Below are 25,141 nucleotides of genomic sequence, written 5' to 3' on the forward strand. Positions count from 1 at the left end.
CACACACACCCACACACACACACACACACACACACACACACGCACACCCCACCACCACCGTACTTCAAGCAAAGTAAGACAGGTGTGAAGAGATCTTGGGAAACCAAGAGGAGGTTCAGAGAGCATAGGGACTAGGATGAATCAGGCAAAAAGTTCAGGCTATTCCTGGCGAACTGCTCCCTCTCAGACCACAGCTTCCTCTCTCAGTTCATCAGACACGCACCTGAAGGAGATGTAGCACGGGAAGCCCTGCTGACAGAGAAAAGCCTAAAACAAGTACAGCGGGAGGTTCGAGCTGTAAGTCAGCTCCCTCGGTGCCTCACAGGAACCGCATTATCTCGGTTACCACCGTCTGCAGATGCCCACACTGGTCCTGGAGGAAAAGCCTGGAACTGGCTTCTGCCCCCCAAGTGGAATGATAATGAGAAATCAGCTCCAACCAGGGTGTGCTGATTTGTGCTGGATGTTCCCCTGCAAGACCCAGCTGGCTGTTAAATGAGGTCAATCCAGCTCAACCCAGCAAGAGTCTGAAGCAAATACCCAGAAAAGCTGCTAGACTTAAGGCAAATCTTTTAAGTATTACCAACAGGAGAACAACTCTCTCTAAAGATAAGAGGCAAATACATGAGTGGAAATGCCTTCTGTTTTGTGCAGTGAGGGCGTTAAATGCAAGCGAGGCTCCTGAATCAGCGACCTGACCCAAACACAGAGCAAGGGAAGCTTAGGGAAGGGAGCAAATTCACGGGAGGCTTCGATTATTTTTCAGGCTCCTACCCAGGCGAGCCAATTTGTTTCATTGCCCTCCACCACTGAAGGTGTCAGGCTATTTCATGGACTCCTGAAAGCTGCACAACTGGCACCTTTGGGACAAGAAAAAATGTCTTCAGCACCAACCATCAATCCTGCAGAGTTTCAGGCAGCTAAGCAACTGACCATTTGGGGCTATGCACAGCCCAAGTCCGCTGGCTTACTCTACAGGGCCCCTAGCCTGCACAGCACACAGTCTGGCCTGGCACCTGGAGGGGCTTCGGCAGGCACAGGGATCATGGCTAGAGGTAGAAGCCCCAAAGGTCCCCCTCTTCTCCTCAGAAGGCTCTGCCACTGACTAAGGGACTCACTGATGATCAGATGGCTCTGCACCCAGACCCAGACCTAAAGAAAAGCACACAGTGATATAATGCAGCATTTAGACCTCCAGTGATTTCTCACAGCTCATTTTAACCAGATTGGGCAACAGGTCTACTCCAGCAGAAGCAAACGTAGAGGTCAGGACACAAGGCTGCTTCCCAGCATTCACTGGAGAGTCCATTGTTTTGCCTGCTGGCATTTCTTTTTCCCTTACTAGTTTCTTCATTACTTTAAGCAGCAGGAGGATGAAACACACTCAGGTACACTCCTGTACAGCTCCCTATTAGTGGAATCCACAATACAATCAATTGGGAGAGTGCAGGTCACTGTGTTACACCTAAGGTCACCTCCACAAAAAGGAGCAACCACCACGGCGTCCAACGGAAACACTGAACTATTGGGCTGCGCTTACATGAAATTGCTCACATATGAGCAATCTTTGAGCTACAAAAACAGCAACTGAATGTCGCTCTACTAGTATCTTTGTATTTTTCTGAGAAAGTCACCCTGGATTCATTTCATCCAATACAAAATATATGATCCAAGGGCTTGCTCATCTCTCCCACAGAGTATGTAATGAACAAATGGAGAGAGAGATAGACAGAGATGAGGCTTGGGAAATAAGAAGTCATATCCCAAGCATGAGGGGATAGCATACTCCTGCGAACTTGATCACATTTGCAATGTGGCAGGAAAGAATGGAACAGCCAAGTTCTCTAGCCACAAGGCACTGTGCTTTCTTAAGGTCCATAAGTGACACCTGCCGTAACATGAACACCTAAGATCAGAGTCTCTTGGACATCAGATGTTGGCCACGAAAACCCAGAGTCTCACAACCATGGTTACATACTGTATCATGCTACAGACTCAGAGTGACCCGCAGGGCAGGCTGGATGTGGCATGTCATGGAGTCACATTTTACTCAGAGACTGTTATGTTTACTGTTGGTGAAGGACATATGCGTGAATCGAAATGCTGACCTATCTCTGCCATATTCTAAGGTAAAATCTCCATTTTCATTGGCCAAATATTTGTGAAATCATAAACAGCCCATGGTGGCTGGATAGTTTAGGTATTTCCATTAAAAATATCAAAAACAGATGGGTTAGAGGTGATGGGTGCACATGAGAACTCGATTTAGGAAGAATTGTCTGCCTGTGATGCCTGGGAAGTGCTTCTTCTAAAAACTGCAGATGTCCTTTATCTATCCTGTCATTCTGCTGTTAACCATTTGAGGTACAATCATTTCTTAAGAAAGCATGAATGGCTATTAGTACATAAGTTCACAATCAATGTCTAGCTAGCACCTCTAAGTTGCAAGGCACTGGGCAAATGCTCTAAAGCTTATCTCACTGACCGCCTGGAGCTCCCACATGACAGGTGTATGAGGGCAGGGGATACTGGCCACAACCTGTGGGTGGGAAAAGGTAGCTTACAGAGCTACCAAGTGACATGCCATTGCCCCACTCCTGGTCACTGAGGCCATGACTCTTAAGCTGCATTAACTTAGCTCTTAACCATGAGGTACTTTCACCTCTAAAAGTACTCATCTTCTACCTCTAAAACAGAAAACAGTGATAAGAATTTAAATGCACTCCAAAAATTCAAGATTGTCATGATGAATAACAAATTTAATGGAAAATACGTATTTTGCTATAATATCAATCCTAGAAACACAGATTCTAGAGCTATGAATTCTCTGTGCTGTTTTGTCTATAGAGTACCCCCCCATTAGGCAGTCACACTCATTGCCTCGGGACACTTGGGATGGCGTATAGGTTTTAGGACACCTGGATAAATGCAGACATCAGTCCTAAAATGAGGAGTGCAGAAAGAAAACCATGTCTCCGGGTTGTTTTTGTCCCTCCCTCCCTACCAAGTTGCTTTTAGTTCATAGTTAATAACCAAATTGGTTGAACTTGGATATCAAGTAACAGTAAATGGACTCTGAGGATGAGAGTGCAAGGGCCTTTTGAGAATAAATATCTTCGGTCCCCACTGTAGTCCCAGCAGTGCATGTATAGGTGAGCTCTGCGTAAGCAAGGTGTGGGTATTTATGAGACGGAATATGGGTGCCTGTGGTCAGGGTCTCGGGGTTTGATCAGTTTCTCCAGTGCTAACCAAGTGCTCCACAGGACTTTAAAACAAGATAAAGTCCCAGGGAGGAAGTCCTGGGAAGGAGCAGTTTGTATGCAGGACAGGATGCTCAGATGAAGCTTGGGCAAGCAGCGCTCAGGGGGTGTCTTAGTTACTCTTTTGCTGATGGGACAAAATGTCTGACACCCGAAGTTAAGCAGGAAAGGTTTGTTTGAGCTCACAGTTTGTGGAGGTTTCAGTCCACAGCTCACTGGCTTCGAGACAGGGTGGTGCGGCAGGGGGGCACCACAAAGGAGAAACAGCCCGCGGCATGACAAGCAAGCGGCAGCAAGCAGCGAGCCTCCCTTCCTCTTTTACTTCCACTCAGGCCACAAGCCTATTGGTCGATGCTGCTCATACTGCGTCTTACATCTTCAGTAAATCCAGTCAGCCACACCGAGAACTACGCTCATTCAGAGGACTGATTCAGTTATCAAACACCCGTAATCTAAATTCTCACACTCCAGTCAGGCACAAAACTCCCACCTATAAACACATGAGGTTTGGGGGAACATCTAGGCACAAGCTAAAACAGAGGGCAAATCAAAGCATGGACACGAGAAGCTATGGGGACCAGAGGACAAAGCTTACAAGAGGCTCTCTCTAAAATGTTTCCCAGCTGGGTATTAGGGGGAAAATTGTAGAGGTAAAACCACCAGGTCACAGCTAGACAAAAATGAGTTATCTCTGTTTGATTAGGTTCTCCCTTAGTAAGTGGCAGAAAGGAGAAGAAACCCATTCATACCCACAATCAATCAATCAATCAATCAATCTCTCAGTCTCTCAGTCCCTCTCTCTCACTCTCCCACCCTGACACACACACACACACACACACACGCACACACACACCCCTTTCGGCAGTAGATCTATCCATGTGCTGAAAGTCCACAATAAAGAAATCAATAGATTCTCAGCTAAGTGGAAATAAATAATCAAACTTTTGTATTTTTCTTCATTTTTCACTTCATACAAATAACGGTGGCCCTTTTATTAGGGTGAGCATCTTAGTTCCACAAAGATGCCTTATATAAAAAAATGCTATCATTTCATATTCAAATGATCCTCTTGTACACTTAAATCCGAATTTGGCTTTCCTCTACAGGGCAAGACTGTAGAAGAGACTGGTAAACAGTGTTTAACCGGCCGAGCATTTAGATCAGTGGCACCACGTCTGCCTCACAAGCACAAGGTCCTGAGTTCGAGCCCTGGTACCCCCCCCAACAAAAAAAAGTAAACAAATAAATAGCATTCAACCATGTCACAAAGACAACCCTTCCTGCTCTGACGGTGAAGGTAACAAGATATTATTTGGAATCTTATGATAAGTACTAGCAACATGGTTCTGCATTAATGGTTACATGTACATGCGTAAGTCATGTAACTACCTCTATGTATTCATTCTTCTGTGGGCTCAACTGACCTACTGTATATGAGTCTAAGACTCCAGATATGTAAGTTGAAGATAATAACAGAAATAATCATGAGAATCAAATGAGAAGTATTTAAAAATTCTACGCTATATTTATTACTGATATTATTATTTCTTATACCTATTTATAATTACAACATATATCCAAGATTTCTGGCCTTCCAGCGAAAAAAAAATTTTTTTGTACTGGGGATCAAACTCAGGACCTTGCACTTGCAAGGCAGGCGCAGTGCCAATGAGCTAAATCCCCAGCAGTTAAATCTAGTTAAATAGAGAAATCAAAAGTCAATGAACTGGCAAATTTATTCAAGGTAGAAATTCAACCCAAGGTAAAGATTCATTTGCTAAACCCTCATTTGCTAAAGGAATCAATGACAAAAATGATGAAACATTATCCAGTCCACTCAAGTTTTGAACTGCTGATTTCTATGTGCACCTTTTTTAACTAAAGATGAATATAAATTCTTATTTAATAATAAATAGGCTTCTGTTCCTGTACACCACTCAGGCTAGGGGTTGACACAACACAGCTAATTAATCATTTTTTAAAATAAAATTTTACTGTACCTCAGCTACGTTCACTCTCATGTGTTCCTATGGCTGCCGCCACGGTACAATCTGACTACCGCTCAAAACTGAGTAATCATAGTGGGAGCTAAACAGCTCACAAAGCCTAAAATATTTACTACCTGAATCTCAACAAAAAGAGTTTACCGACATCTACTAAACTGAGTAGAAATTGATGAAAAAAAATTTAATCATAGTGACAGTTGTGACTAAACTATGCGTGGCCCCTACTTTCTAACCTTGATACTTCTCCAGAAGTGATTTTGCTATTTTGAAACAGATGAATTTTATGAAATACATGTAAATACATAATATAATACAAGGAGGGAAATAATTAGGTAGAGTTTCTGGGGCATATCTGTCATAGAAAGATTTCTATGTCATCGATTTGATAACTTGAATTCTACAAGCTCCCTCAAAATAACTAAGAAATACATTGTATTGAGTGTCACCTGTATCACCGGAAAGCAGCAGCAATTTAATTCACTATGTCAGTAGGTGCCATGGATTTAAAGTGTGGCTGGTATCTCTTGATAAGCAGAAATCAGCCTCTTAAAAAAGAAAACATCTATTTAGAAAGCAGTAAAAAGGAGGTCCTCCAAATCACAGGAAAACAATTGAGTTAGTATTTAGAGCTCTTAAAACATAATTTATTTTAAATATTTATATTAAACTGAACAACAGGAAACTATTAAAAATCTATACGTATATATTTATATTTCAGAAGTGTTTTGGGCTCAAGAGTAACGATATCTTCCCCTCGTCCCCATTTCCTTGTTCTCTCTTATCTTACAGCAAGCTCAATAGAAACGATGAAGCACACTGTCTTTCGATTTCCTTAGTTATACACCATTGTTACTCAATCATGGCTACACACATAAGCTTACTTTATTGTTTTTTTTTTGGTCCCGGGATCAAACTCAGGTCCTTGTGCTTGCCAGGCAGGCAGAGCCTACTTTATTCTTGCATAGAGCTATATTCGGTTAAATTACATTGGATCTAGAATTTACTTACATTTAGGTTGTTCCTAATTTTTGTTTATTTTTAATATGCTCATGATATTTAAAAAGCAATACTTACTATACTGTATTCATTTTGAATTGAACAAAAACAGGTTGGTGTTTGTTCCTTTCCTCCTTTGGTGTCTGGGCAGGTACACTTATTGATACGCAGAAGGCCGCATTTCCGCTTCCTGTTCAGCACACCTCTCGCCCCTGTGTTACTGGCCACTGTGTACTGTATATCCCTAAGGCCGTGGGAGCAGGAAGTTTTAGGGTACAGGCCGGCTCCTGTGACAAAGCTCAGGCCGAAAGAACAGAACTGGGGAAAACCCAGCAACTCTGATGTGGGATTTCGTTCGTTCACAGAGCCTCAATGTCTTCTGATCCCACAGGAAAAGATTAAAACTGCCAAGGAAGAGGAGCGTTATATGAATCTCTAAGATCAGTGGAGATTGCGGCAGATGCTCACAAATGAATCTCAGACAAAGCCATGAAATGCAGTGGATTTCAGGACATCTTCATTATAAAATCAGACAAAACCACATGCCTCTTCTTCCTCTTCCTCCCCCCTCTGCTCCCCGCAGAGACCACAGGAGGTTCATTTTAAGATCTGATGAATGGTTCAGAAGGTCCAAAGTAGATTACCGTGAGAATTTACTCATTTGAATTCTATATCTGAACTCTAGGCTCACCCAAATTGTCATGGTTCAGTGGATTACTGGGTATATAAAACAGCAACGTAGAATTCACTCAGGATAACAAACAATACCTCTAAAAGACAAAAATTCAAACCTCACAGAACCTAAAGACCCCTCATCTAGGTATGATGCACTGTGGGCTATTCCCAGCAAAATTATAGGAAACTTCTAACCTGTGGTCACCAGACTGACAAGGCCAGCATTTCTAAGTCCCGTTCACCTTCCGTTCTAAGACACACTGAGATCCTCTCGCTCTCCTTTCACGGATTTAAAACGAATTTCATCAACTGCCATTTTAATGAAAATGATCCAGTTCTGATTCTTCCGGGGTCACCTGAGTATTATGAAGCCAGATTTGGCTGTCCCTTGACTAAAAGTCCCTACTTTTCAAAGTCCCAGATGTCACCATCCAGAAGCTCCCCCGCACCTTCTCATTAACTGGAAGCAACAGAATAGCGGTCATCAGTCCCACAGTGAAAAGTGTGCTCAGGAAAGCATCCCAGAGACGGGCCGTCACCTGAACATCAGGACATACATGAAGATTTTGACTGAAGGGTGAAACAACCCAAAGGATTTGGCACATTCGAGTGAAAATCACTTAACTCAGAGGACGGAAGGCGAGCATCTGCGACCCCACTGCCAGTTTCTCTCTGGTTTTCTACAGGTCATGATTCTCCACCCCCACTGAACGAAATGTGAAAAAGTGGCTTCAAAGCCGCTATTTAGGGGATCTGGCCAGGAACAGAAAGGACTACCCAGCCTGCAGCCAAGTAATTCCACCCACAATCTCATTCAAATTGTTTTGATCATATTAAAATGCAATGGGCTTCATGCTTTTATTTTCAATGCTTTGTACATCTTCTCTTGAAATGAAAACGATTTTCAAGTAGAAGCCTCTCCCAGGTGGCTTATCTATTTGTTCATTCACTCGTACTTCCATGAACCACTGACTCACAGGCACTGACCTGGTTGCAGCATCCCTTCTGGAAGACCAGGCAGGGCTGCCCAACACTGGCCTGCCTCCTAGCCACAGAAAAGACTGGCCCATCCCTCATGATGAGCGTCTGCCCTAGCAGAACCAGATTCTCATGCACACACAATAGTTAGGAAGACAGAGGACCCACAACAGCAGACAGGAGGCCTTGGGAGAAGTCTTCTACCCCAGGAATCTGCAGTGAGGAGAGTAAAGGTAAATTTCGCTTTTGCTTTTTATGAATTTAATAGTCTCAGTTATATGTCATCGAGTACTGAATATATATGGCGTACCAATGAATGAATAACAAAAATAGAAGTTTTTCAAATAAACCAGTGCAGTTCACGTTTATCTTAAAATACCTCAAGACAGCAATGAAAAATTAATGCTTTATCTTCTGAGATTTTTCTCCAAAAAAAAAAAAAATCCATAAACCCCAAAGCACAGAAACTTTTGCCTTTGGTAAATAAATTACAATCAGTACTTTTGACAAATAACTAAAGCAACCTAAGGTCTGGACCATTTTACATTCCTACCATCACTGCAGGACTGATCTGTACCCTCACCAACATCTGGTGGTTTTTATGCTAGCCATTCTGACAGGTGTGTAATGATGTACCTAGGAATGTTGACTATGGTTTCATTTATTTATTTGCCATAAGTATATCATCTTTAGTAAAAAAAAAAAAAATTGTGGCTTTTACTTTTCCAATGGGATTGTTTTTGAGTTTTGAGAATTATTTATATAATCCCTATACACTTATTCTTTATCACATATGTGGTTTGCAAATATCTTACCCCAATCTGTGAATCGTCTGTTTTTTCCTTTTAGCACAATCTTTCATTGAGCAAGAGTTTGTTTTATTTTCATTTTTTAAAAAACATTATGACATTTTTCTTTTGTGAATTATAACTTTGATATAAAGCCTAAGAACTTTCCGCCTATGTCTAAGTCCTAAAGATGTTCTCCTTTTCTCCCCAGGGAGCGTTACAACTGTACCTTTTTCACTTAAGTCCTCCATCCATCTGAGCTAAAAATGGTTGAAGTTATAAGGTTTAGGTCAAGGTTAATTTTATTTTTTGTTTGTTGTTTCCATCAATGGATGTTCAACTGGCCCAGTGTCGTTTGTTGAAAAATAGATCTTTCCTCCAAGGAATTGTTTTTGCCATCTTTGTGAAAACGCAGTTGCCCATATTTGTGTGAGTGTTATGTCTCCGCTCTCCACTCTGTTCCACTGATCTACGTATTTCTGTTCCCCAATGCCACATTCTTAAATTGAATAGTTTAATTCCTCCTGCTTTATTCTCCTTTTCCAAGATCATTTTAACATCCAGGCTTGTGCTTTGTATGTAAATGTTAGAACACTCTTGTTTATGTCTACAGAAATCGCTGGGATTTCGGTAGCAGGGGCATTAAGCCTACAGAACAAGCTGAACTGACATCTTTACAATGTTGATTCTTCCCATTCATCAACATGGAAAGTCTCTTCATTTATTTAAGTCTTTGTTTTCTCCCAGCAGTATTTGTAATTTGCAGCACACAAAACCTGTACATTTTTTATTTCTTTGGTTCAACTATAAATGGTAATTGTATTTGAAAAGTTGGTCCCAACATTTCACTGTTAGTATAGATTGTGTATCCCTAACCCAAAAATTTGCAATACAAAATAGGAAACTTATCAAGAGTCTCATTTTGCGATTTTGATTTTGGTGCATATAGGATTTTAGAACTTCTGCTTAGGGATATTTAACCAATAATCTATGCAAATATTACACCATCTGAAAAGCCTGAAACCTGAAAAGCTTCCAGTATTTCAAACAAAGGTAACTCAATCCGCATAGAGAAATACAATTTGATGTGGGGGCCACTACTAGGAACTGAACTCAGGCCCTCTATATTCCCAGCCATAAAATATATTTTGGGAACTTTGAGTCATGGTCTCACTAAGTTGCTAAATTGCCAGGCTGGGCTTAACTTAGGATGCTCCTGCCTTAGCCATCTAAAGTGTTGGGAGTGCAGGCAGGTGCCACCCCATACAACCTCAGGGTCGATCCTGTATATGCAACCTTGCTGAACTCACAAATCAGATGTAGACCTTTTCTTCAGCAGATTTGGTATATTGTCCACATATACAATTATGTCATCTGAAAACAGAGACTATTTTATTTCTTCATTTTTGACTGGTTTATTTTAGCCTGGCTAAAGCTTACAACATTAGACTGAATGCAAGTATGAGTGCAAGATACAGGCTCACCTATTCTCAATCTTAAAACGAAAAGCTTTGGAATTTTCATCAAGTTTGACCTTAACTGTAGGTGTTTATAAATGGTCTTTATCAATGAAAGGAAATCATTGCCTAGTATTAGTTTGCTGAGGTGCCTTTTACTTAATTATGAATGGGTGCCAAGTTTTTATCAAATGCCCTTTCTCAGTCAAACGTTATGGTCATACAATTTTTCACTAATATGGTAGGTTACATTGATTGATTTGACACTGATGCTAAATCAGCCTTGCGTATCTGGGATAAACACTACTTAGTGGTGATGAGTTATTCTTTACATACATTCTTAATATTTCACTGTTAAAATTTTGTTAAGGATTTTTGCGTGTAAGTTCATAAGGAATACTAGTCAGTGCTGTTCTTTTTCTGTATTATCTTCTGTTTAATTAGAGAAAAAAATAGCCTTACAAAATGAGTTCTATGTTTATGGAAGACACGGTACAAAGCTGGCATTAATTCTTCTTTCCATGTCTGGCAGAAATCATCCAGGCCTGGAAATTTGGGGCTAGGGGCTTTAGAATTATGGTTTAAGTTTGTTTTCATAGTTACGGATTTATTTCACTTACCTATTTTATCTTGGTTGGAGTTTGGTTGGTTGTGGGTATTGAGGATTTGGATCGTTTTTCTAAATTGTTGAATTCATGGCTGTTTTTTTAAATAGTGTTCCCTTATCATGTTTTTCCATTTGTTATCTTTTTTTTTTTTGGTTTTGGTTTTCTGTTTTTGGTACTGGAGATTGAACTCAAGTCCTTGCATTTGCAAAGCAGGTGGAAGAACCACGGAGCTAAATCCCAGACCCCATTTATTATCTTTTCAAAGGCTTCAATGTCAGCACGAATATCCTTTGCTTAATTCCTGATACAGGTTAGTTATCGTCTTCGTTTTTACTTTTGTCAGTCAATTTTACTGATTTTCTTCTTAAAGAATCAGCTTTTGGTCTCATTGATTCTTGTATGTTTTCCTGTTTGAATTTAGTTGATACTTGCTCATTATTGGTACTGTCTGTTTGCTTACTTTGGTTTTATTTTGGTCTCCTTTTTCTAATTCCTTGAGGTAGGAATGTGGATTATTAATTTGAGAACCTCCTTTTTAGCATAAGCATTTAGTGCTATAAACTTCTACCTCAACACTGTTACCATTTGACCCACAAATTTTGCTATGTTGTCTTTGGGTTCTCATTCAGTTTTACGGTTTTTAAATTTGGTTAAAGTTTCCTCTTCGAACCTTTGACTATTTACAAATGCATTACTTAATTTCTAAGTGTGTGGAGAGTTTTTTGCTTTTTGGTCTTTTCTTTTGACTCCATTATCAGAAAAGATACTCTGTATGCTTTCAGATCTATTAAACTTTTGAGGTTTGTGTTATGATCCAAGATATGTTTTGTCTTGGTTAATGTTCCATGGATGCTTTAAAGGAATGTGTACTGCTCCTGTCAGATAGAGGTTCTTTAAATGTTACTTGAATCCAAGAGGCGAATGCTGTTGATCAGCTCTGTATCCTTGCTGACTTTCTGTCTAGTCCTTTACCAAATGCTTACTGGAATGCACAAATCAGCAACTGTAATTGTATGTTTGTCTATTTCTACCCTCATTAGTTTTTCCTTCATGCTTTCTGCAGTTTTTTTTTTTGTTTTGCATTTTGGTTAAAACATATGTAAGTTTGTTATGTTTTCCTAAGAAACTGATTCTCTTATTTTTACCTAGTGTCCCTCTTTATGTTTAGCAATGTTCTTTGTTCCAAGGAAGATGGGGCTGCAAGGAAGATTCTGGTATCTTTATAGTTAATCTGCTTTTTTTTTAACAGTAATGTTTACATTGTACACTTCCCAACCTTTTACTTTCAACATATGTAAGTCACTGTATTTCAAGGGAAATTCTTATAGTCAGCATATGATTCAATACTGTTTGTTTAATCCACTCAACCAATCTCTGCCTTTTCATTGGTGTATTTAGATTCTTCACATTTAAGGTAACTAATGATGTATTAAGGTTTACTTACATGTACCAATTTAGTTTTTCCTGTTCATCCTATGTTTCTCTCTTCTGACTTTCCTATGTGTCACTCTTTAAATATACATAATTTATTTTCTTAGTATTATTTTTCTAAGTGATTGCTCCAGGAATTAGGATATAAATATGTTATTTATCAAAGTCTACTGGTATTGGCATTCATCGCTTCCAGTGATGTGTAGAAATCTGACTTCTACTTGGTTGGTTTATCGCCCATTATTTTAAAATATAAGTATCTTAAATATACTCTCACCAAACTTTGGCAATGCATAAGACAGTGTCATAATTTTTGCTTTAATGATCAAATGATTTAAGAATCCTTATATTTTATAATCCAATGTTCTTTCCTTTCTGAAGTCCCAAGTCATCTTTATCTATTTCCTTTCTGCTCAGAGAACTCGCTTTACACATTCTTTAAGGGTAGGTGTGCTGACAATTAATTCTCACTGAGTTCCTTCTTTGGGGGATGCAAGTCCCTCTTCTTCAGTCCTGAAGGGTGTTTCCACTGCACAAGGAACTACAGGTGGACAATCTTTCTCTTTTAGTACTTGAAAGATACCACACTACTTCCTTCTGGTTTTCATAATTTCATATAAGAAATCTACTGTCATTCAAATTGACTTTTCATACAAGCAATGTGTTCTTCCTCTTTGGCTGCTTTCAAGACTTTTTGTGTAATTGTATTTATCATTGTCTCAGCATGGATTTACTTGGGTGTATCCTATTTGGAATTTTCTCAAACTCTTGAATATGCAGATTTATGCCTTTCACCAATTTCTGGGAGTTTTCAGCCAATGCAGCTTTAAATATTTATTTAGTCATTTTCTCTATCCTTTTCTTGGACTCTGATGTTATGAATGGTTCTTCTAAGTTATCCTCTCACATGACTCTGAGACTGTTTATTTTTTCCTAGTACTTTCTGCTGTTGCTCAGATTGGATGAGTTCCACAGATCTGTCCTAAACTTTATTTATTCGATCCACTTTCACTTCCATTCTAAAACTGAGCTGATCCAGTGAGGCTTTTATTTTGGTGACTGTACTTTTTAGTTTCCGTTTGGCTCTATTTAGTACTTTTTATTACTTTGTTTAGGTATCTTTTTTTTCATTTGTTTCAAGTCGATTCCTAATTGCTTGTCAAAGAAATTTATAACACCAACATTCGGTTCATGTCAATATGGCTTTTGTTGTTTTTGTTTCGCTTTGTTTTGTTTTGTTTTTTCTTCATCTATGTTGGAATTTTCCTGTTCTAAGGGACAAGCAATCATTTAAGTTGCATTTGGGGCATTATGGATTTTGTATCATTGGACTCAGAACCCTGCTGAATCTTTTTATCTTAGTAGTCAGCCCCTATGGAAATATAACATAGGGCCAAGTAAGTGGGTACAGGTGACCAAAAAGATGGCTAACTTCCTTTTCTGCACCACAAAAAACACAGAGAGTTGATCTTTGGTTATTTATAGGTATGGGCTAGAGTACAGAAGGTACTGCTACCAGGTTTTGTGTGGTCCTTGTGTGGAAACAGGTGTGTGTGTGTGTGTGTGTGTGTGTGTGTGTGTGTGTGTGTGTGTGTCCCGCTGATCTAGATAGGAAATCTGGAATGCTCTACTTTGGATACAGAGAGGTCAATTAGGGAGCCCACTTCCATGTTACGTCCCAAGGCTCCAGCAGAGTTCACCTTCTGCTTTCCACCCCTCCTGTGCCTGTTGTGTTAACTCTGGGTTTTATTTTTGTAAGAAGGAAGGAGGACCTGATTGGTATGTGGCTGAATATCCATAAACCAAAAATCAACGTGAAACATAATCTTAGCCCACTTCCTTTAACAGTTTTTTTCATTCATAAGATTTCATATCTTTAAGCATCACCCAGCCAGCCCTATGTTCTTTTGGGAAGTCACCTGATGGAAAGATCTGATCAATTAAGCATCTTTTTTGATCAGTTAAGCATCTTTTTCCTTTAATGTTGGAAACATCACCATTGGACATCAATTTAAGGCCAATACTTAATACTTAATCAGAAAGGGAGTAGAATCTTCATGTAGGCAATAGCCAAACAAGGGAAGGCCTTAGAGAAATCTGGTAGTGGATTTAAGTCATTTTCCTTACTGCAGCCTAGAAAATAACCACAAATGAACATTCCCAGGATACAGTTGTTCTTTGAACCACTATGCCCTTGCTTTTCTCTTCTAAAAATGAAGCTTGTTATGCTGTCCCTCCCTGCAAAAACTGAAACTCACATGTCAACTCTCACTCTGTGTTTCAACTGGAATGAATTCCCCCAATGCTGTTAAGACTCCCTTAGAGACACCAAAATAAGTGTCTCTACAAACTGTGTCTAAGATAGCACCAGACCCGTGCCCACACTGGGATGGGGGCTCACATGCGCACACTCAGTGTCTCATGGAAGCTTGCCTTGGTCCGAGCCCTCAGCCCCGTCATAGGTCTGCTCTCTAAAGGAAGAAACACTGCGTGTGAGTAGTGGCAGCCTTGAGTCCTGTGAGGTGTGACTGGGTTGCAGCCACAAGACCACCCACCTGAATCATCAACTGGTCCTGTGAATGGTGTAGAGTGGGACTGTGGTAGTTGTATTGATAAATTTAAAGGTGACCAAAGAAAATCAGAATTTTATAGAAGTTTATTCTAGGAATTATTCTAGAATGTTCTAACTGAAAAAGAAATTTCTGTCATGTTTCCTAAGATTCTTCTTTAACAAATCTTCCTTTTGTTCTATAATATTTACCTAATGGTCAATTCTTAGGGCATTGAGAATATGATAGCAAGCAAACACCTCTCCTATCTCTGTAAAGTTTACCATCCAATCATAACAAGTTATCCCAACAGATATCCCAATGATTACTTAATCAATTACAAGTATAAACAGAGACATATACATGTGGGTTTTTTTGTTTTGTTTTTTTTTTGAAATCTCATCTAGAACCACGCCCTTTCAATTATGCCAACAAGGGTGTCAAGCACATACGGGTCAAACTTAGAGAAAAGGAAAACAGTCCACGCAATTGTTTCAGAACTAGTAAATATCTGAACTAAAGGTAATCATTTCAGTGCCACGAAATGCGACTCTTTATAACATTATACAACCTGGTGCCCCAAGGGCTACAGCGACAGAACAGCACATACGATGGGGTTTTGCAGTAGAGCCAGACACACTGTAAACACGACTATGAGGGAGACATCAGATGACACAGCCTGATGTCCCTGCCAGGCAGCAGCCCCTACCTCTTTGTTTGTCCTGTCAGCTTGCACCAGTGTTCCATTCAGGCAAGGTTCAACGTAGTGCAGTTCCTCATTATACTGCAAAGGGAAGAAACAGCCAGGAGGAAAGATTTAATTAAAGACTAAAATGAAACTGATCCATAACTGAACAATACTCAAACACACAAAAATGAGCACAATTACAGACCTCGGTATATTGATATAAATGACTTTTCCCATAGGTGTCCCTAAAGGCAATACTACTTAAGTGGTAAAGATAAAACTTTTTTCTTCTCTTGTTTGGGAGAAAAATTTCTAGAGAATATGCTTGAATATATCAGGGTTCCAGGTCACACTGTTCCCTGATCATCCTTCAGGAGTGGCTCCAAACCCTAGAAGCTCTGTGGGCATGGTAGACTGTCCGTGGAGCAGCTGGGTCTGAAAAGCGTCCCAGAGCAACTCCAGCTTCTGTCTCTGGCTTCACTGAACTAAAGGAAACATGTGTGGGCCACACATGAATGTGAAAGAATGAAGGAAGGAAGAAACCTTGATGCTCTCCAGTCACTCGGGAAGGCAGGAGGGTTTCAGTTATGGCACTGTTCATGTTCAGTGATGGCATCAACCAGGATTTGCAACACCTGCTTCCCATCCCTGGTGAGGCTGACTACCCACAGTATAACCCTTTAGTTTTATATAGAGGTCACAAGCAGAAAGCAGAAATTTAAGTGTTCTTATCTTCATTGCTCTCACTAAACTTGAGTCTTTGCAGTGTAGCCACACTGGTCTTCCAATACAAATCTGGTCAAATCACCTCTCCATCACCCCATTCAAGTTTCTCACTACGCTGCAGATAATCCTTCCCAGGGCTTTGCAGACCCGGGCCTGAGCCTGATGACCACTCTTGCATCCACTCATCAGCTCTCCCCCAAAACCTGGCCCAGCTCCTAAACAGTCTGGCTAAGGAGTTTGGCCTTTGCAACTATGGTCAGCAAGGCTCAGGGCAGGACTGTGAGGAGGGAAGCAAGTGAGACAAAGGATGAGCTGTGGACTCACTGCAGTGGACTCACTGTGGTGAAAAGCCCCAGCAGCTGCAACTGACATGAGACTGTACCCAGCCTCATATGAAGAGATGCCACCTAACCAAGCAGGAACAGGGATGTACTGCTACTGGTAGGTCATTGTTATTGAGCACTCACCTTTCCTAGACACAGGCTAATCTCGAAGCATGGAGTAAAAACATATTTATTCAATTTGAAGTCAGCCATTGAGACATGGGTGTGTGACTTTCAGTTAAAAATTGGAATGACACTCAGGATCCAGGAACCACTTGTGCAGATCGGAAGAACTTCTCTACACTGGATAGACAAGGGATGCTGCTAAGGAAAAGAGCCAGTCCCGTCTCCCCGTCCTCTTTTGATGACTGCCTCAGTTTAGACTGACAATATGCCCCAAAGTCTAAAGTATAATCAGCCTTAGTCAATCACAAATACCCAGTTCCCCTCTGTTGGCAACTAGCTTTCAGACTGTCAAGAAGTAGTCAAGTGGTCCAGTTCCAGTGCATGGAACATAAAGTGAAGTCTACTGGCAAGTTTCGATCAAACCTAAAAAAACAAAGCCCTTTTTTATGTACTTGTTTCTTCCCTCCTCCATGAGATGCTGGTGTAAAGTGGCAGCAGCCATTCTGCAAGCATGAGTAACAAGACAAAGATCCAAAGCACGGCCCAAGGAAGATAGGGCACAAAGATGGAGTCCGCATGGGCATTTGATGACACCACTGAACCAGGGCACTAAGCCTGCAGCTGCCCTCCTTCAGGTTCCTCACATGGTTATTAAGATGCTGTCTGACACACTGGCTTTTATTCAGCTATTCTGTAACTTAGAGCCTAAAACGAGGTTCCCGCTTTGTTTCTTCTTCCTCCTTCCCTTCTATTTCCTATATTCCTCATAATATATACTCTCAAAGTTGACTCCAGTGCTTCCACAGCCTGAGCTGTGAGTCCAGACACTTGGGCACAAAACTTGACCCTGCCACAGACTCACAGTATGGCCTTAGGGAAGTCATATCTAATCCCTAGGACTTCAGGAAAGATGGCAGAACAGGAAACAACAGAGCAGTAAACAGCAGCAAATCAGCCTCTCCAAGATTCGGAATCCAGACACTGGAATATAACAATTTGAGGAAGAAAAGAAGGAGGGAAGTGGATCCCCAGGACCCAGAAAGGATCTGAAGAGAGAACTGGAGTCCACAGGGAAAGTGAAGAGATCTCAACACAGAAAAAGGAGGTGGCAAACTGTATTTTCTCCTTGACTCCCAGCTTGTGGCATAAGAGAAGAGGCTCAAATCTACAAAACAACAACAACAACAACAACAACACCGAAGCAAAACAAACAAACATACAAAAAACAAAACAAAACAACAGTGAGAGAGGGTGACTCTAGAAGCCTCCAAGGAGAAACATACCAATGGAATGAAGCAGGGGATGCTGAGAGCTACAACAGGTGGTGAGTGACTCCAGTGCAAACATCCCCTGGAGAGGGAGCTTGGCCAGACACCATTTTAGAAAGGGGCCAACTGAACCCAGGATTTGGAGCAGCACGTTGGCTTCATTTAGGAGCTTCCAGTGAATGGGTGAGGCACAACCAGAGGAGACATCCAGGTTTAGGGAGGTGAAGTTAGTCCAGTAAGAGACACCTAGAATGTTTTAGGCTAAAGAATTCAGGCCCCAACTCCACAAGGAGAGGTCAGGATCAGCCCGAACTTCTGTGGAGTTGAATGTTACCAGAACTGGCACCCTGCCCTATTCCTACTGCAGGACTGCAGGAAGTATCTAGAACTCTATGCTAATCTTACTGCAGGCTTTCTGGGATCTTCCAGCATAGAACTGGGTTCTGCCTGTCTCTTTTTTCCACCAGTGAAAGTGGACACTACCACAAAACTGTAGACTCTAGAAGATAACCACAGGTTGAAAAATCACAGAGAAATCTCTTCTTTTCTTTGCTTTTGTATTTTTTCTTCTTTCTTGATTGGTTGGTTTTGTTTTTTCATGAGTGTGAACACTTTTTAATTTTTCTGTTCTCTTTAGTTCTTGTTTTTCCTTGTTCCGTTTCCCTCCTGTCTTCTTAACCAGTTTCCCAGAGCTTGTGTGATCTTCCTTTGTCCTTCAGTCTTGCTTCTAATCTCTTTCTCTTGTTTTGTTTGTTTATTTTTCCCTCTTATCCCTTTTAAATTTTGTCCTCAGATGGTGAAATCACTCTATTAAAGGGATATTTACTGTATATCATTTTCTAATTTGCTTTAGATTTTGTTGTATAACTATAAGTCGTGTATCTGTGGTTAAAGGTGGCAAATTAAGTTACCACAGATTGTCACTTTCTAGACTGTGCTAGATCATATCATTATTATGTATTGCACTATGTTAGCCAAGGTGGTATTGTTACTGTGATCAGTTGTTCTTCCTTTTATGCCAATAGCAAGATTGTCTGGGGGGTCACAAACAGTACCTTAGCCCAGTACCAAAGAACTGGGTGCTAGGTCAAATAGGCAGCAACTTCTCATCCCTAATAAATTGAAGAGGCAGGATTTAGGGACAGACTGAAAAGCCAGCTATGCCTACACGACACCTCTGAAAAGTAGGTACTTCCTAAAGAGGTCTCTATACTAGTAATAAAGCTAACTACCATAATCAATGCATCAATGTAGAAAACATATTAACAAAAAATAGAAACTGAGAAGACATGGAAGCAAGATGCAATCCCAGACCTCCAGCTCACCCAAGGCAAATACAGAGGTACTGAGGTGAAAGAAATCAAAAGCCACCCAGCTGAGCTCTCTGAAATGGTTAACAGCAGAAGTAACAAATCAGATAAATGAGTCTGTAGAAAATAAAAAATCAAAAATAATTTCACAGATAACTAAAGAGAAGATGACCATGAAAGATATGGTTAGGGAGTATAGACACAGATTAAAAACAGAGAAGTGCTTAGGAAAGTGATGGAAACCACAAATGCCCAATATAGGGAAGAACTGGATTCCATGAAACAGATTCAAAAAGATATCTAGGAGACTAGAAATTGTATTGAAATTATATACAGTAGAATCAACCAGTGTAAGACAGAATAGCACATCTAGAAGACAGGTCTGCACTTATCAATTATCAAATGAAAGACTTTTTAAAAATAGCAAAGGGCCACAAAAAATAAATCCAAGAGTTGCTAGACAATGCAATAAGAGTAATATAAGATTGATTGGGCATATAAGGGAGGAAATTATAATGATTAGAACAGAAATTAATACAACTGAGATGAAGAAACCAATACAAAGAATTAATGACTTGAAAAATTGGTTCTTAGGGGCTAAAGGTATAGGGAAAGTGGGAATGGTAGGGGAAAGGTAATAAGGGAAAAGAAAAAAAAATATGAGAAAATGAAAAAAATCGAAATGAAGTGTTTGTGAAGAGGGAGGGGAGGAGGGGGTGAAGGGAGAGCAGGGACAAGGGGAAAAAATGAGAACCGAGACCCATCATGTAAAGGTACAAGATCCCAATAACGAATGTAACTGTACCATATACCTAAAATGTACCAATAAACTCAATGAGAGAGAAAAAAAAGAAAAGTTGGCTCTTTAAAACATTACATAAAATAGATAAAACTTTTAGCCAACCTTATCAAAAAAAGAAAAGAAAAGATTAAAACCATGCAATTAGGAATTAAAAGAGTGAAATCACAACAGATCCTGCAGAAATCCAGATCATCAATATCTACTTAGAGAACGTGTATTCTAATAAGTAAGAAAACACAAGACATGGAAAGATTCCTAGCTACATATGAATTACCAAATCAGAATCAGGAAGATATAAAACTTCTAAATAAACAAACATCAGTTAATGAAACTGAAGAAGTGATTAAAAACTACCAACAAAGAATAGCGCAGGTCATGATGGATTCGCTGCTGAATTCTATTAGGAACTTTAGAAAAGATCTAATGCTGTTACTCCTCAAACTCTTCAATGAAACTTTTAAAAAGCAATAATCCCAAACTCAGTCCTGGAAGCAAGGATTACCCTGATATCAAGAGGAATCCAAACAAAAAAAGAGAAATACAGGCCAATCTGCTTAATAAACATAGATACAAAGATCCTGAATAAGATACTGATAAAATGTAGCAAATCATCAAGAAGATTATACACCATGACCAAGTAGGATTCATCCAAGGGATGCAAGGATGGCTCAACATATATAAATCAATAAATGTAATATACAACATTAACAGAACTAAAGAAAAAAAAACACTTGATCATCTCAAGAGATGCAGAAAAAGCACTGGGAAAAAGTCCAATACCCACTCATGATAAAAAAATCTGTAGAAAATTGTAATAGAAAGTCTTTATCTCTATCTGATAAAAAAGCCATCTATGACAAACCAGCAGCTAGTATCACACTAATATGGTCAAAAACTGAAAGATTTCACTCAGAAACAAGACAAAGATGCCCACTATCATCACTACTATTTGGCACAGTTCTAGAAACATTAGCCAGAGTAATTAAAAAAAGAGAAAGAAATAAAAGGAATAAGATTAGGAAAGGAAGATGTTAAATTATCATTATTTGAAGATGATATGATATTATACATAGAAGACTATAAAAATCACCAAAAGACTACTAGATTTAATAACCAAATTCAGTAGTATATCAAAGTACAAGGCAACATTAAAAAATCAAGAGCATTATGAACTTACTGAGTGAAAAATTAAGGAAAAAAGACCTTTTACAATATCACCAAGAAAAATAAAATACTTAGGAATTGATGCAGCAAAGGAAGTAAAAGGCCTTTATATTGAAAACTACAGTACTCTGAAAAAAAGGATTAAAAAAGATATTAGAAAATAGAAAGATAACCCTTGTTCTTGGATAGGGAGACCCATTATAGTGAAAATGGTCATAGTTCCAAAACTATTACACAGAGTTAAGGCAATCCCAATTAAAATATCAATAACATGTCTCCCAGAACTAGAGAAAACAATCCTAAAATTCATTTGGAAACAGAAGAGACCTAGAATAGAAAAAGCAACTCTGGGCAATAAAGGCAAGGCAGGGGTCATCACAATCCTGACTTGAAATTATACTACAAAGCTACTGTGATAAAACAGCATGGTACTGGTAAATAAAACAAAACATAAACATACCCAAGGATCAATGGAAAAGAATACAAGGTGTAGAAGCAACTCCAAACACATTCAGCTACCTTGCCTTTGACAAAGGGGCCAAACATTTTCACTGGAAGGAAGGTAGCCTCTTTAATAAATGGTGCTGGGGAAAGCTGGCTTTCCACATGCTGAAGATTAAAACTAGACAGGTATCTCTCACCATGCACTGAACTAAAATAGAAATGCATCACAGATCTAAATATGAAAAGAGAAATACTTAATGTGCTGGAAGATAAAACAAGTAAACCTCATGAATACACAGGTGTAGACAAAGACTTTATGAAAAACCCCAATGGCACAGGAAATATTACAAAAAATCAATAACTAGTATCTCATCATATCAAAAAGCTTTTGCACAGCAAAAGAAACTACCAACAGAGTGAAGTAACAATCCACAGAATGGAAAAAAATTGTACTATTTCTCAGAGGACTACTATCTAGAATATAAAGAATACAAAAAATCAGCCCCCCAAATTTAAAGACCCAGCCCGTAAATGGGAACTAAAATGAACAGACACTTCGCAGATGAGGTACAAACAGCAAACAAATATATAAAAAAATGTCCAATATCAGTGGTCATTCAAGAAAGGAAAATTAAAATAACAATGAGATTCCATCTCTAGAAAGAATGGCTATTATTGAGAAATCAACCAATAACAAATGCTGGTGGGGCTAAGGCTGTTGATGAGTGTAAATTGGTATAATCCAATAGAAACCAATATGAGAGTCCTCAAAAACTAAAATTAGAGGTTCCATTTGACCTAGCCATTCCCCTTCTTGGTATCTTCCCAAGAGAATTAAAAGCATCATACCACCGTGACATATGCACACCTATGTTTATAGCAGCACAATTTATAATAGCTAAAGCTTGGAAACAGCCCAGATGCCCAACAACAGATAAAGGGGTAAAGAAGATGTGGTTCTGGACTGGGGATTTAGCTCAGTGGTTCTGCTTCCTGTCTTGCAAGCAGAAGGGCCCGAGTTTGATCCCTGGTACAAAAAAAAAAAAAAAAAAAAAAAAAAAAAAAAAAAAAGAAAAGAAAGAAAAAGAAAATGTGATTTTCATATACAATGGAATACTACTCTGGCATAAAGAGTAATAAACTTGAGACATTTTTTAGGTAAGTGGATATATCTTAAGACCACTCTTTTACACAAAATAAACTGGACACACATGTTTAAATGTCACATTGTTTCTTTTGTGCATGAATCTGAAAGTGTAACTAAGGACCAAAATGGACCATAGATATTGGGAAATAAGAAGAAAATGTTCAAATGCGAAGGGGAACAAGGGAAGGAAGGCTAAAGGAAAGAAATGAGACTAGAAGGGAAAAAACTGAAACAAAGCTTTTGCCAATAAGGAGGGGAAGAAGGCTTGAGGGAGGGGAGGAGAATAGGGAAAAAAGAAGAATAAAGATACATTATGCACAGGTAAAAATTCCCCATGATGGATGTGATATTATGTATATCAAAAGAGTACCCATAAAATTAGTTTAAATAGAAGATCTGATCCCAGATTCTCGTGCTGAAGAAGGTGGTGATGATTTGTCTTTCATCCTCCCAGGGTCCCTGCAGGCTCCAGTGGGATGACAGACCTAAAATTGCTTTGCTAATGCAGAGGTGTGTGTACGTGTGGGGCTACAGAAGGGTTTCAAAAGTAAAGAAAACTACACTCTTGCCCTCCTTGGCGAGGTACATGTGCAGTAATCAATCCATCCTCACTGCTGCTGTGTGTAGCGTGGCCTCAGTGGAGCAATCTGCTCCTCTGGACCCCCGCCAGCTTGTGAATGGCATCATCCAAGCTTGCAGTGCACTAATTTCCCTTGACTGCATCAGGGCAAAGCTATGCTCAGCAATCTGGTCTCTATTACCACACAGAGGGGAGCTCAGCCAGATGTGCAAGGGAACAGTGTGCACCAGGCAGCTGTACCAAGGAGGCCCTGGGCTGCACGTGCTCACCACCGGAGCAGGGCACCTGCATCTGCTTCTAGAGCCCCAGCAGCCCTCCACTTGGAAAGCTGAGCTTTCAGTGTGTACATCTTTATGGGTGTTCCACAGGTATCTGATTTGTGAAACGACAGTTGTAGGACGGCTGTATCAATGGGCAGCTGAAGATCTGGTCACTTCAAGCCCTAAGACACAGTGGCCTTAGTAGAAGCGCTCCTCCATCCAGTAGTCTAAAGAAGCAAACAGATGCAATGAATACCATCATGGGCTCAACGCCACTGGCTTCTACTATTTGTTTTCATTTCTTGTGGCCACCAGGACCAGACCTAAAGAGGAACACAGCTATTTCCCTACCACCTCCAAAGAAGAAGGTGCTTCCTACGAGTTTCTGGGAAATTGGAAAGTCTTCCAGGAGGACAGGAGAGGCCACAGGTAGTCTCAGAGAAGGCACAGCCCAGCCTGCCACCTATACGCTGAGGAGAAGGACAAAAGTGTCCACTACTTAGAGTTAGGCCACTGCCTTCTAATGCACAGGTCACTGTCTTGCTCCTGTCCCCTTCTCTTCCCTGGTTAGCTCTCCTCTTGTGGTCCACCAGGGGAGCATAGCAGAGGTAGATCAATGGCAGACGGGCCCAGGTTTCAGCCCTGGCGCTGCCACATGCTAGCTGGATGACTTTGGCCAGGCAACTGTAACTCTAGCAGGCTTGGTTTATGAGTTGGAGAAACAGATTCTCACTGCCCTCTGTCAGCATGAAATGAGACCATTTCACAGTCAGCACAGAAGCTGGCAGATAAGGTAAAAGAAGGCATCAGCAGTCCATGTGCACCTGCCTCTGCCAAGAAGGAAGGGATGTCAGGAAAAAGGGAAAGAAACAGAGGTGGGAGCTCAACAGGACAGGTTTATTTCAGAACAAACCTGAGGGCCAACCAGGCATCTCGTACAGGGTACAGGTCTTCTACAGGGTCACGGGCATAAAAGGGGGCTGTGAGAGGAAAGGATCAAAATGCGACTTTCTAGGGGGAGAGTGTGGTGAGAAGGAGTTGTGGCTGCCCACCAGGGACTTGGCTTAGAACACATGGGGGCGTTCTGGTTGCTCATCAGGAGCAGGGCTGAATAATGATGGCAGCTATGGGTTGTAGCTGTGCTCATGGGGCCTTATCAACCCACGATTATGCATTTTTAGCAGGTGTGCAAGCACAGGAGGACAAAGAGGTCCAGCCTACGATGGCACCGTTCAGATTCCTGCAAGGGGGGGAAATGTAGCAATAGCAAGTGACCCGTTCATGGGAATGCGGATAACGCACTCTCGGCTTCCTCCGGAAAGAGCATGGACACTGCACCCTTTGGCACAAGTGACTGTCTGACAGCCTGAGATAGGAGCCGGAACCCACTGTTCCACTCGATGGCCACCAGTGCAGCCGATGCACTGCTCAATGGCCCCCTAGAAGGCATCGCCACAGAACCTCCCACCCCTTTATTTGCTCTCTGATCACTAACTGAGCACGCACTGGGTGTCAGGGACACAGCGTGATCACAATGGCATGGCCACATACCATT

General features: G+C 40.5%; 1 protein-coding gene across 1 annotated transcript in view; it reads right to left on the reverse strand.

Moving 5' to 3' along the window:
- Cacna2d3 (calcium voltage-gated channel auxiliary subunit alpha2delta 3) overlaps positions 1 to 25,141 on the reverse strand; it is a 650,190-nt gene that overhangs the window by 410,789 nt on the left and 214,260 nt on the right. Inside the window, exon 8 of the mRNA XM_010643030.2 lies at positions 15,458 to 15,532. Within this exon, the coding sequence (XP_010641332.1) occupies positions 15,458 to 15,532 (75 nt within the window). The remainder of the gene's footprint in view (positions 1 to 15,457; positions 15,533 to 25,141) is intronic.

This window comes from Fukomys damarensis, unplaced genomic scaffold (genome assembly GCF_012274545.1).
Source record: "Fukomys damarensis isolate Sample0158 unplaced genomic scaffold, DMR_v1.0_HiC HiC_scaffold_28, whole genome shotgun sequence".
In the NCBI taxonomy this organism is placed as follows: domain Eukaryota; kingdom Metazoa; phylum Chordata; class Mammalia; order Rodentia; family Bathyergidae; genus Fukomys; species Fukomys damarensis.